The sequence below is a fragment of the Jaculus jaculus genome, chromosome 12 (assembly GCF_020740685.1).
Source record: "Jaculus jaculus isolate mJacJac1 chromosome 12, mJacJac1.mat.Y.cur, whole genome shotgun sequence".
NCBI classification, from domain to species: Eukaryota; Metazoa; Chordata; class Mammalia; order Rodentia; family Dipodidae; genus Jaculus; species Jaculus jaculus.
In genome coordinates this window covers 103,651,786-103,665,574 of record NC_059113.1, presented here as the reverse complement: position 1 = coordinate 103,665,574, position 13,789 = coordinate 103,651,786, and the positions used below count along the sequence as shown (strand labels likewise).

At 37.5% G+C, this 13,789-nt stretch overlaps 1 protein-coding gene across 1 annotated transcript in view; it reads right to left on the bottom strand.

Annotated features, from left to right (window-relative positions):
- Positions 1 to 6,120: 6,120 nt before the first annotated feature.
- The window catches only part of Glrb (glycine receptor beta), a 72,188-nt gene continuing 64,519 nt past the window's right edge, over positions 6,121 to 13,789 (bottom strand). Inside the window, exon 10 of the mRNA XM_004655888.2 lies at positions 6,121 to 7,485. Coding sequence (XP_004655945.1) covers positions 7,189 to 7,485 — 297 coding nt within the window. The 3' untranslated portion in view covers positions 6,121 to 7,188. The remainder of the gene's footprint in view (positions 7,486 to 13,789) is intronic.

Here is a 13,789-nt window from a genome sequence, read left to right as displayed (position 1 = left end):
ACTAGCAGCTCATGCAGCACTATGAGGGGTACGCCATGTAGGACCAGGCTTCCTTCCAGATGGATGCTTTGTGTCAGTCAGCGGTGGTGTCTTCAGCCACAGGGCCTGACCTTTCACATCAAGCTTGTAATCGAGTGCTTTAACAGAAGCCTGTCTTGTTTTGGGGACCATCTAGGTCTCTCTGATCAATAGTTAGTTCAATCTAGGTTGCAAACAACTTCTGGTACTGGGAGTTACAAGCCTGCTATACAAAAGCGACCACACTGAAAAGATGCACACATCTGTGCAATCATGGCACCCAGGCTATGTGTGTAACCACTGGCTCTCTGCTTTGTTAAGAGATCTGCTCAGTGAAAAGGAACTCAGGCTGGAACTGGGAACCAGTCAGAATCTTATGGAGACCAAATTTATGGATTCCAGTGGAAAGATCCCACTAGTTTGTGGCCCAAAGAGGGAACACACCTATCAAAATCTCTCTTAATTAATAATGCTTATCCCACTTAACCTAGGCTGACCTCATTGCCCATTGGATAATCTGATTTTCTTTGTCAAAAGGTAGCAAGAGCCAAAGATAAAACCCTCACATATCAGCCAGGACCCAGGTGAACCCACAGAGGAATTGGGGAAATGGGTAAGACAGCTACTTTCATGGTGAACCTGACAAACAGCACCAGGGTGATGGAGACAGACACCAAGGACACTCAAAATGCATCAAAGCAGAAATTCAGAAGCTGCTGAGAGCTCAACATTAAGGTAGACTTAAAACACACCCACCAAGGCTCAGGGAAATTTGTGGAAGACAGGGTGGAAAGAATGTAAGAGCCACAGAGTGGAAAGGAATGCCCACAGGTACTGTCCCCTTACAATGACTGACTGATGCTCTCACATCTCATGACTCACAACACCATGGTGAGTCCCAGCAATACCACTGAGGAGGCCCCTCAGTGGAGTGGGGGCAGGGTGGAGGGAAATGATGGTTCAAACACATGATATGTTCATAAAAATTTTTATTTAATAAAAATTCACTAATTTAGTAAATTAATGTACCCATTATCTCCTTAGCATTACATGTTTTTATCTCTCTAGAGTTCAGCATATTTCTTTAGTAAATGTACAGAAATCATGGTCTTAATATAAAATATATTGCTCCATTGAGAGGTAACAAGATTTTATTAGTTAGAAGATGGTCTCATACATTTTAAGGATGAATTCAGAATAATACATGTTACTACTTGTACAGAATTAGGTTAATTTGTTATGTTAATTGAGAATTACCATTACGTTTAGAGGCTGGGTTTTCAAACTTCAAAGCACTGGCATAATTCTATTTAATATAATTTAATGTCACTTTTATGTCTCACAAAGAAATTCAGAATCATAGTTTCCTAGGATAATCATAATGAAAATTAATTAAATTCAATTTTTATGGCATGTTTAACATATCCAGGAACAACTCCTGCATTCTTTCAGGGGGTCTGAAGTATTCTAATTTATTTGTACCTTTTCTTTTAGTAGGGTGGAAAGTATACAAAGCATGTGTCTTAACTGTGTGGATGCCACCATTAACAGGCTATTTTTTTTTTTTATTACCAACAACCTGGCCTTAAGTATGGTCTGTTTATTTCAAAGGGTGCTTTGCTCATTCCAAGAATATCTATGAAATCCTTCTACCATACTTACTCCTAAATTATTCGGTATTCCATGTTTATGTCAATAGAGCTAACATGTAACATGTATCAAAATGTCTATGTATTTTTTTTTTTTGGCCTAACACCCTTTAACAAGATTTTTTTGGGGGAGGGAGGCATTAGTAGCTATAGTGCTAGAAATACATAGTGGGACTACTAAGAAACAAAACTAGACAAGTGCAAATTACATGTATGTTACATGTAATACTACATTCATTTCTCAGGATATACCACTGTGAGGTGCAGTCCTTCACGCTTTCTTGTCAGGAAGGAAACTGAGAGGAGGGCCAGAGGTATTAAGTAACTCACCAGGATTTAAAGACTTCTAAGTGGGAAGTCACCCTTGAGTGTTTCCAAATATTTGCTTTTAACTACTATAAGACACTTTGATAGATGATTTCTACATTATTGTTTACTCCTTTAAGAACATAAACAGGGCTGGAGAGACAGCTTAGTGGTTAAGGTGCTTGCCTGTGAAGCTTAAGGACCCAGGTTTGATTTCACGGTACCCTTGTAAGCCAGATTCACGAGGTAGCGAATGTGTCTGGAGTTGGTTTGCAGTAGCTAGAAGTCCTGGTGTGCCCATTCCTTACTGTCTTTCTCTCATAAATAAATAAATAAATAAATAAATAAATAAATAAATAAATAAATAGATAGATAATCTCTTTAAGAAAAACAGATAGGGTGGAGGAAAAAAAAAATCCTTGACAAGGTCTTGGGGTTATATGGAAAACTTAGAAGTGTTTTCAATCTCATATTATTCCTACTGCCTTCTTGCATTGTCTGCTATGTTGCATCTAAAATTTTGAAACCTTCCAAGTGCACTGATTAGAAACTGTTAATTTCAAATGAAAGAGCTTTTGAATGAGCAAGCAGTAACCTGGATTTCTAATACTCCAAGGCAGAAGTTATTATAGCATTCCCTCATTTCACTAGTCATTTTTGCTGGCATTTTGAGGTAGGGTCTCACTCTAGCCCAGGCTGACCTGGAATTCACCATGTTGTCTCAGGCTAGCCTCAAACTTACAGTTATCTTCCTACCTCTGCCTCTATAGTGGTTTGAATTGGTGCCTCCCCTCACCAATACATTCAGTGTTTTATTAGTTTGTAGTTTGCAAGCACCTGGCTGGAGGCAGTGTCACTGGGCAAATCTTAAGATGTGGTGATGGGTTTGAGATTTCAATCTAAAAATATGCAAAGTGTGCCTTGCTGGAGTTCCTGATGTGTGCTGTACCGTATGACTTTTTGTCTTGTGCTTGTCTCTTTCTGTGTTTGGTCCTGTGAAAGAAGACAGCTTCTTCTGCCATTATGGAACTTCCCCTGGATCTGTAAGCTTCAATGAACCCCTTCCTCCATAACTGTGCCTGATCTAGAAGTTTATCTCACCGAACCTAAAACTATCTGCTACAGCCTCCCAAGTGCTGGGACTCCAGGAACCACACCCAGCTCAGTATTCCCTCTTACTGAGTTTTATGTAATACTCTGTCAGTGGATAAACTAAAAGATCAGCTCTGTGGTTAAAGGCTGGCAGATTCTGACTTAGGTTCATGGAAAATTCTGGAGTTCCTTATCAGACCAGCCAATAAGCTGCTGCTATGTAACAGCCTCACATTGTGGAAGGAACATTTTTCAGAAGTTACATGGAAGGAGGTTGCAAAGGAAACAAACAGGAATTTTCTATTGTCAAATGCCATTTTATTCCCAGTCCATTTATAGCTCTTAAATAAAGGTCTGTCCCACAGGTTTATATAATAAATGGGGCTTGAGCTCTTGAAGAAATGAAATGATGGCTTCTTCATCTTGTTAGCCAGTTCTCAAAACATGTTTCTGTTCAAGCCCTCAGTGGCATGAGGGGAGGCCTCAGTAATTGACCAATAAAACCTCCTCTCTGAGGTAATTGCTAGCGGTCCTCTAGTTTTCCTGCAAGTCTTGGCAAGCCGTTGCTGGTGTGGGGGACTTTGCTCTCCTGGGAAGCACATCACCATCCAGGGCAATAGAATTGCACTTACCTTCAGCTGCAAGGTAGAATTTTCTGAATATAGCTTCAAATTATAGGATTAGCATCTGTTAGGGGATTGGGTTAAGAAATATACATTACCTGGAGAACATTACACCATCAGCTCAGGATGACCTGTTTGGCATTTCCTCAGCAGCGTTAACTAGTTAATAAAGCTCAAACAGCATGTTAAAATTTTTCATTGCTTATTCCTGCATTTTACAATTTATATTCTGTTTTTTAACTTTTAGAAAACTTATAGCTTCAAAATTCTACAATCCATCATTAAATCATTTTCAACTATCTACAATAAAATATTTCTCTACTCTATCAGAGGTTTTTTTTTTAATACTTTATTTATTTATTTGATGGGGAAGAGAAAGAATATGGGCACACCAAAGCCTCTAGTCTCTGCCAACAAACTCTAGAAACATGCACAACCTTGTGCATCTGGCTTTAAGTGTGTACTTGGGAATCAAGCCTGGGTCCTTAGGCTCTTCAGACATGCATCTTAACCATGGAGCAATCTCTGCAACCCCTCTTTCAAAGCATTTTAAAATAAATTACTTTGATACATTTTGTGATTATTATTGCTAATGTGCTTTATGTTTTCATTTGACTTAAAGCTGTTATACATTTTCCTTAACCCACTCTTTTTTTTGTGTGTTTTTCTTTCTTTTTTTTTTTTTATTCAAGGCAGAGTCTCACTCTAGTCCAGGCTGACCTGAAATTCACTATGTAATCTCAGGGTGGCCTCAAACTCATGACAATCCTCCTACTACTGCCTCCCTAACACTGATATTAAAGGCATGAATCACCATGCTCAGAAATGCACTCTTGACTCTATTCAATAGTGGGAGGTTGTTTTTATTCATCTTGGAAGTCTTTGGATAACACAGGCCCATAACATATAAAGTATCCAAGAAAAACATTTATGAATAAACAAAATTTATTTAGGGCACAATATGTGAGATTTGAGAAATATGAAAATATTTAGGGAGGACTGAACAGATGACTTAGCAGTTAAGGGATTTGCCTGCAAAGCCTAAGAACTCATGTTTGCATCTACAGGTCCCTTGTAAGCCAGATGGTGTGACACAAACATGCCATGTTGCACATGCATGCAATGGGGTGCATGCATCTGGATTTCATTCACGGTGGTGGGAGGCCCTGGCACACTCATTCTCTCTCTCTCTCTCGGTCTGTCTCAAAATAAATATATAAATAACATATTTAGGGTAGTAAATTTCCTTTATTATATAGACTAGAGATAATCCTGGACAGAATTCATCAGAAAACAGCATTATTCTGAGCAGATAACTGGAATAGTAGAGACTTTAACAAAAAAAAAATACTGAGTTTAAGGAAGCAGGGCACCCTATTATCGTCTAAAAGTATTCACTACTGAAGGTTCACAGATCAGGGTTGCTACAGAGTTCAGACATTAATGCTTGGAGACCACTTTCAACAGACAGGAATTGTAATGTTCTATTTGTTTTTACATATACACGATCTTGGGATATGAAAAAAAATCCATTCACATTATTTTCTACAAGTACATTTCAATATGTGTCCTGTATGTGGTTTACCTTCCAACTAAAATTCTAGGTCAAACTCCTAAAAGTGAATGCAGATTGCAAAATTAAATACATCATAAACAAACCTAATCACTGAAAGTGAATTTTTAAGTTATTTACATTGTATTTGAGGTTTTTTTTTTTTTGTTTTTTTGAGGTAGGGTCTCACTCTAGCCCAGGCTGACCTGGAATTCACTATGGAGTCTCAGGGTGGCCTTGAACTCATGGCAATCCTCCTACCTCTGCCTCCCGAGTGCTGGGATTAAAGACATACGCCACCACGTCTGGCTCTATTTGAGGTATTTTTTACTACCACAGTGCCATTAAACCATGATTGCCCTGGGTCTGCCTGGGTGAGAGCTTGAAGATTATAAGTAGGGTTACTTGTGACATTTAAACTTTATTCAAATGGGTATGATTTCATAACTAGGGGTTGTTAAAGGAGTACAGAGGTTAAAATTATATTTCATTAAAGAGATTTCACAGCCAATGAGGACCTTCATAAAATCAAAATCTTCAGTGAAATGAATGTCATTGAAATCCATATGATGATTTGCCTTTGTAATACTTATAATACATTATATATGTTGAATTCATCATACAAACACTCAACTACAAAAACTCTCCAAATAATGTAAAATTATTTTTGGTGTTTTATGTGAATTATTAATGGTTCTAATTTTAGCTGTGATGGCAATATTCATGTGCAATGGATGTGGAACTTTTAGGAGATCTCATAAAAATAAGATGGGGGTGTCATAAAATGCAGCCTAGTTCTTAGTTCCAGGTGGTCACAAGCTCAATGCAAGTTAGTCTCGTATGTCTAGAATTTCAGCAAGAAAGAAAACACAAGGAGAAATTTAACATGAACAAAAATATTATTTACTTACTCAGGATTTTGTATCATATCCAAAACATTCAAATAAACAAGAAACAAATTCAGGAAACATTTTGCATTTTACTTGAAATATGTAAGCATTTTAATAAAATGAAAAAAAAAACCTAAGTCCTCTAATGATTGGTTAATTTTTCCATATCAAGATACTTTTAGTAATTCCTCTTGGATTTCTAAAAGTGACATGAAAATACACATCATTTTCTGCATTCAGACTTAAAATACATATAACTTTTTAAGGCATGATATTATGTATTCTGTATCAACAAATAAAATTAATGAAAATATAGTTCAGTTTATAGATGGACTAATTAATTTTTATCCAAAATACTTATGGATAATCTATACTATATTTATTTTTACTTCATCAGGTACAGAATTCAGTATGCATTTATAAAGGTCAAGATGTCTCTCTTTCCAAAATACTTATTAGGTCTTATGATCTGGAATTTTTTCAATGCTGGCACACTTTATAATGAGCTGATTCATATTTTTAAAATTTATGTCTCCATAGAGCCTGAATAGTTATTACTAATATATTTCTACTTACAAAGTTTAAACAATATGCTATATGATTTGACTTAATCTGGGATAAATACAATCTAAAATTATACAAGAATAAGATGACTTTCTTTGAAAGTTACAAGGAATGAAATTTAAAATACTACATACATTGAAATTGTAACCTGGACAAGAGTCAGCGTGCACATCATTTTTTAAAACCAGGATTATCAGAAGCATTTGCAGTTTATACTGACTGAAGAGATATCATGTATATTATGTGTTATGCTTACTATTTACTTATTCCTAAAGCAAAATGTTCACTATACATATTATACACCATTATTGGAGTACAGACATTACGAGATCATGCTGCCATTCAAAAGTAAGGTGCACATTTTATTATAATTGAGTGACATCCCAAATGCAATATATTGCTATGAAAATGCAAAAGTTTTCACAGATTGGCAATTATGAGTTGGATTGATCACAATGAAACGGCATTTATTTTATACAAGATGAAAAGCTGCATCATAAGTATATAGACCAATAGATTACATTGAAGAAGAGGAAGCAGAAGGGAAACAGCGCTCTGGCGTAGAGGTCGATGCGCTTCGCCGCTGTGGGGATGACAGGTTTGGCAGGGGGTGGCTTTTTGTTGTTCTTCGCCTGTGACTTGCCAAGCCCATTGTTGACTTCAATGGGCTTTCCATAGCAGTCATAATTGGATAGTTCAAAATCTCTTGGTAAACTTCCAACGATGCTAAAGTCATTCGATCTCAGATCAGACTTGGAAGTACACACCTTTTTGCACCTGGTCTCGCCAACCTAATGATAACAATGGAAAACAATTGTTTGAAACTTTTCTATTTACATTTTTTGTTTATTTTTATTTATTTGAAAGCAACAGACAGAGAGAGAGAAAGAGGCAGATAGAGAGAGAGAGAGAGAGACAGAATGGGCATGTGTGGTGGTTTGATTCAGGTGTCCCCCATAAACTTAGGTGTTCTGAATGCTAGGTTCCCAGATGATGGATATTTGGGAATTAATGCCTCCTGGAGGGAGTGTATTGTTGGGGGTGGGCTTATGGGCTTTATAGCCAGTTTCCCCATCCCAGTGTTTGGCACACCCTCCTGTTGCTGTGGTCCATCTTCTGTTGGCCAGGGGGCGATGTCCACCCTCTGCTCATGCCATCGTGGAGCTTCCCCTCGAGCCTGTAAGCCAAATAAACCTCTTTTTCCCAGAAGCTGCTCTTGGTTGGGTGATTTCTACCAGCAATGCGAACCGGACTGCAACAGCATGACAGGGCCTCCAGCCACTGCAAACGGGGTCCTTAGGCTTCACAGGCAAGCACTTAACTGCTAAGCCATTTCTCCAGCCCACTTTTCTATTTTTAAAGTATCCTCTTCTACAGGTTATATTTTAAAAATATTTATTTATTTATTTATTTATTTATTTATTTATTTATTTATATATGGTAGGGGAGAGAAAGAAACAGATAGAGAAAATGGGTGTGCCAGGGCCTCACTGCCATCGAACTCTAAAGGTGTGCATTACCTTGTGCAACTGACATATGAGGGTACTGGAGAATCAAACCCGGGTCCTTAGGATTCACAGGCAAATGCCTTAACCACTAAGCAATCTCTGCAGCCCATAAAGGATACTTTTTAGAGCAGGGCATGGTGGCCTATAAACCCAGCACACCACACCAGAGGCTGCAGTGGGAGCTTCTTCATGAGTTTGAGGCAATCCTGGCATATAGAGTGAGTCTCAGGTAAGCCTACACTAGAGTGATACCCTGCCTAAAAAAAAAGTATACATTTTTTTAAAAAATGAGTTTCTACAAGAAAGTATTTGTTTTCACCAGGAAGAACAGGGATATGAGTCAACTGATTAAACTATCAGGTTACTTAGACATTTAGGACTCTGAAATATTCCCCAAGCAATAAGCATAAACTCAAGATTACTAGGTGATCTGAGGCTTCAGAGTTTTCTTAGTTTAAGTACCAAAAAGTAAAAATCCATTATTGGTGCAGTATGAAATCATGATCCAGGAAATATTACCCACATGGATGGATTAAACAAGCTTTTGCTTCTAAATTTTGGTGCTATTTCCAAATAGGACTATTGAAGATTGACAGTGGCATTGATGTCTTTGCTGATGCAGTCTGTCTCTAACCCACATAAAGATTCAGATTAGCAAAATATATAATCACATAAGTAGGAGAACAACTTCAAAATTAAGCAAGAATATATAGAAGCACTCCAAAATGCTTCAAGTTCATTTTATTGTTTTTAAACAGTTAAATCCCCCGAAATATCTCAAAGAGGTGAATGAATTATATTCAAAATAAGTGGAATGGTGTGTGTGTGTGTGCGTGTGTGTGTGTGTGTATGTGTGTATGTACATGTGGCCATGTGCTACAAGTGAATTTTTTACAATGACTCATTAAACAAAAGGGGTAAGAAGGCCAGGCATGGTGGCATACAGCTTTAAGCCTAGCACACAGGAGGTAGAGGCAGGAGGATCACCATGAGTCTGAGGCCACTTTGAAACTATACAGTCCAATTCCAGGTCCACGTGGGTTATGGTGAAACCCTACTTCAAGAAACTAAAAAAAAAAAAAAAAAAAGGTTGGGGGAGCAGAATAACTTCCAACTGCAAGAGTAAAACCCCTCCAGGTATTTCCTTAACAAGTCCTATAGCTGATTGATCTGTTTTTGTCCCATTCACAAGAGATTTTTTTTATCAACAACAAAATATTTCTTTATTAATTTGACCTCACTATGAAATTGCATATATGCATGAAAGCATGAGTTTATAATAAAAATATTATTTTCAATTTTTATGCTATCAGAAGATAAGGACTGAAATAAGCCACTTATAATGGAAAATGATCTTACTAAACACATTTCTAAAATAAATTTGGCTATACTAACCTACAATTCATAATTCTTCAATTGATCCTTATAAACATATATCTCATTTACTTCCATTATATAAGTGCCACTTCTGAAAATTACTGATAACAGAAATGAGGGAGCATAATAATAAGTGTCAAGAATAAAAATGATTCAGATTAAACTTTAATGCTTTAAGCTTGAACTTCTAAGCTTTTTTCAGTACATTATTTGAGAAAAAGCAAATAATTTGGTTTACAATTTCCTCAGCTGAACACTTGTGCATTGTCTCATGCTTATGATAAAAAGAAGGATTAATCTGTATATATTTTAAGGAATATAAATCAATGCTAAGTTTTAAAAACATAACTTTTAGCATAGGGAATCAACTCTCCTTCATGGGTGAACATTGGCTTTATTTTATTTTTATTGAAAATCATGTGTAGGGACATAATTTTCTTGTCTTTTGATCATAAAACCTCTATGTATAGAAAGTACTAAGAGTTGCAAGTACAGTCGTGTTAACAACAAAGGTCTATAACTATTTTGCTGAATAAAAAGAAAAATATACAAGTTAACAATTTAGTGTTCAAATTATTGGAATCTCTAATAAAGCAGTTTCAAAAGAAGGAATCAGGCAATTACATGTTGATGATAACATTTTTATATGAGCACTAAAGTCATGAAAAAACCCCACATGCTGAAAACTAGATTATCATTTCATGTTTTAACACCTTTTTGAGAAAGTAGAATCTTTTTTTGTTGTTTGAAAAGAAAAAAAAAAGAGAAAGTAGAATCTTATTTTTAAATTTTATTTTTAGTAAGCTCTCATGTGACAACATGTAACAATCTTGCAAATTTATCAATTTATAGATTTAATGAATGTTTAGTATCCATGTCAATCCTAAATTATTTGGAACTCATCTCCCTCATCATATGGGTTTATAGGTAAAATTTTATTCTGACAAGTATACAGTAAAAATAATAATTTTCCTTTATGATTAGATATTCAAACTTCCTGACAATTGTTCAAATTGCAAGCGTTTCTTTATAACTTTTGTAGCAAATTGTCATAGCAGCTCCAGAATACAGATAAATATGCTTCTGATAGCAGCTAAACAGAGATAATTAAAATGTACATGTGGTTAAATTTGTTAAGTTTTTATCCTCTGAGAAAATATTTTAACTAATTTATGACTCCAGTTAAGGAAGATGTGTGGAAGCATGATAAATTAGTAACTGATAGGGAGATAATGGTGGAATGTAAGTCCAAAAATGAGGTCAGGCTGGAGAGATGGCTTAGCAGTTAGGGTGCTTGTCAGCAAAGTCCAAGGACCCATGTTCTACTCTCCCGATCCCAAGTTAGCCAGACGCACAAAGGTGAGGCAGGCACAAGTTAACTAGGTGGTAAACGTGTCTGGTGTGTAATTGTAATGGCTGAGGCCCTGGCGTGCCAATACTTTTTCTCTCCCTTTTTCTGTCTCTTCCTGAAATGAAATAATTTAAAGAAAAACTTTTAAAAAGATGAGGTTTTGAACACCTCCAACACACATAGGGGTCTCAGGTACTCTTCTTTCCAATTTTGGAAGGGAGGAATGAATGTGTTTCAGGAGGAGAAACTTTGCTCGATCTTCTCTGTGCAGCTCTCTGAGGTTCCCAAGCAAACCTCACTTCCTCTCAGTACCACCAGCTTCTTAGGTGTTGCTAGTGACTGAGCGAAGGCAAAGTGCTAAGAAAGGGATTCATAATGTATTGGAAAGTTGTTTTCCTCATGCGTAATTAAAATAAGGCCGAAATGGTCCAGTAAAGAGTGCCATCCATTAATGGTAAAGCAGGCATGGAGGTCCAGATTTTGCAATCCCAGAAATCAGGAGGCTGAGGCAAGAAGGTCATAAATTGGAAGCCAGCCTAAGCTACAGAGTTCAAGGAGAGACGGGGGGGGAATTAATCATTAGGCTGTTGCAGACATTATACAGAACAAAAAGAAGATGCTGAAGGCCCCAAGAAGCACTTCCATGAAAAGAGAGCAAACTGTCTTCCTTTTTTTTTCCTGCTCATGTCCATGGAAACCCTGAGCATTATATCTAAAAAATTTTGTTTTTATGTATTTATTTGAGAGAGACAGAGAAAGAAGAGGCAGAGATAGAGAGAATGGACACCTAAGGCCCTCCAGACACTGCAAACGAACTTCAGACTCATGGGCCACCTTGTGCATCTGGCTTAAAGAGTCCCAGGGAATCAGACCTGGGTCCTTTGGCTTTGCCAGCAGGCTCCTTAACAGCTGAGCCATCTCTCCAACCCCTGGGAGTTATATTTTATAGCAAAAAAAGGAAGAGGGAGGATTAGGCAGATGGTGGTTTCAGGAAGTATTGAAATATAGATAATATCAATAGAGTGGTAAGTAACAAGGGAAGAAACAAGAGGAGGAAGGGGAGGAATTTGATTATGGTGAGAGCCATGACAAAGGTGATTATCAAGGGGAGGAAAGGAGGCAGATGCCCTGTGGCCTCCACCCAGTAAGTCACATGCTGATGACAGTGTCTTTATTTCCTTTTGCCTTACACATGCCTGGTTTGGCTCATAAGAGGTAGTGACTGGAAAAAAACCCACAAGGAACTTGCTCTGTCTTGCCACATCTCAAATGTTCTTCCATCCCCAGCTGACAGTAATGTGAGCATCCCCCCTACCGCCCCTTCCAACTGAGCTGGCATAATGTGCAGCACAATGGTGCAGGATGTGTAGAGTCATAACTTCTACCACCAAACAGCCACAAAGGTCCTTCACGCTGTGTCAGTAAACCGTGCCCATTGAAAGGAGTCCAGGTTCACAGAGGAGCCTGGAGTTATGAGGTACCACACTCCCTCCCTGCCCCACCAGGACACAGAGAGCAGTAAAAACGGCTTTAAATGGGACTCAGAGCCTCAGACTCTGAAAATGTTTAGGTTTGCATGGAAAAGGATCCATCAAATGATGAACACAGGACTATCTCAAACTGAATTTTAAAATATCAGTAAATCAGGCTGGAGAGATGGCTTAGCTGTTAAGCGCTTGCCTGTGAAGCCTAAGGACCTCGGTTCAAGGCTCGATTCCCCAGGACCTATGTTAGCCAGATGCACAAGGGGGCACATGCATCTGGAGTTCGTTTGCAGTGGCTGGAGGCCCTGGCGCGCCCATTCTCTCTCTCTGCCTCTTTCTCTCTCTGTTACTCTCAAATAAATAAATAAAAATAAACAATTTTTTTTTAAAAAATCAGTAAATGTCCAGTCCAAGATGTCAAATATAAGGAATTTGTAGATTATTAATATATCCATTATAAAAATAAAAACTTCCATGAACTATTGCAAATATGCTTTAAAAACGCAAATTCTTAAAGGCAGAGGTAGGAGGATTGCCATGAGTTCAAGGTCACCATGAGACTACATGGTGAAATCCAGGTCAGCCTTAGCTACAGTGAGACCCTACCTCAAAAAAAAAAAAAAAAATGCAAACTTCAATATCTCAATAATCAAATGCAAGCATCCAGTAGGAAACACACTAAATGAAACTTAGGACTGAAAATCCAAAAATAAGTAACATAGATGTGAATTACAAAAGGGAGAGGTAAAGGAGTCACTGAATGGAAGTTTAAAGGAGACATTACCTAATCTGAAAATGGGAGAAACCCCACTAGCAAGAATCAACAGAGCCCCAGGGACACGGAACTCTAACAAACGCAGCATTTGTGTTATCAGAATTCTAGAAAGAGAGAAGGAAGGGATGTATGCAAAACATACTCTAAGAAATAATAACTGAAAATTCTGATATCCAGTAAGAATCATAGCCCTTCATTTTCAAAATGATAAAAAAAATTCCAAATAATGTTAACCCAGGGAAATGCATACAAGACATATTCTAATAATCTTCTGATCCCTAAATGTCAGATGCACTCTTTTTGAAACCCAGGGATAAATGGCATTACCCATAGGACCCTTAAAATGCTTTTTTCATGTGAGAAGTCTGAAGGTCAGAAGAAAGAGGCACAGTGTTTGTTAGGTGCTAACAGAAATGAACCAACATCCCGCAGTCCTTTCTCCAGGAGGACATCCTTCAGGAATAAAGGAGAAACCTGAACCTCACGCAGAAGGAAGACAGTTCTTACCAGCACATTTGCACACGACCACGGATAGAGGAATTCCTTTGACAGAATGACCTGAATAAAGTAAGAATTTAAGTGTGGAGTGCAACAAAAACA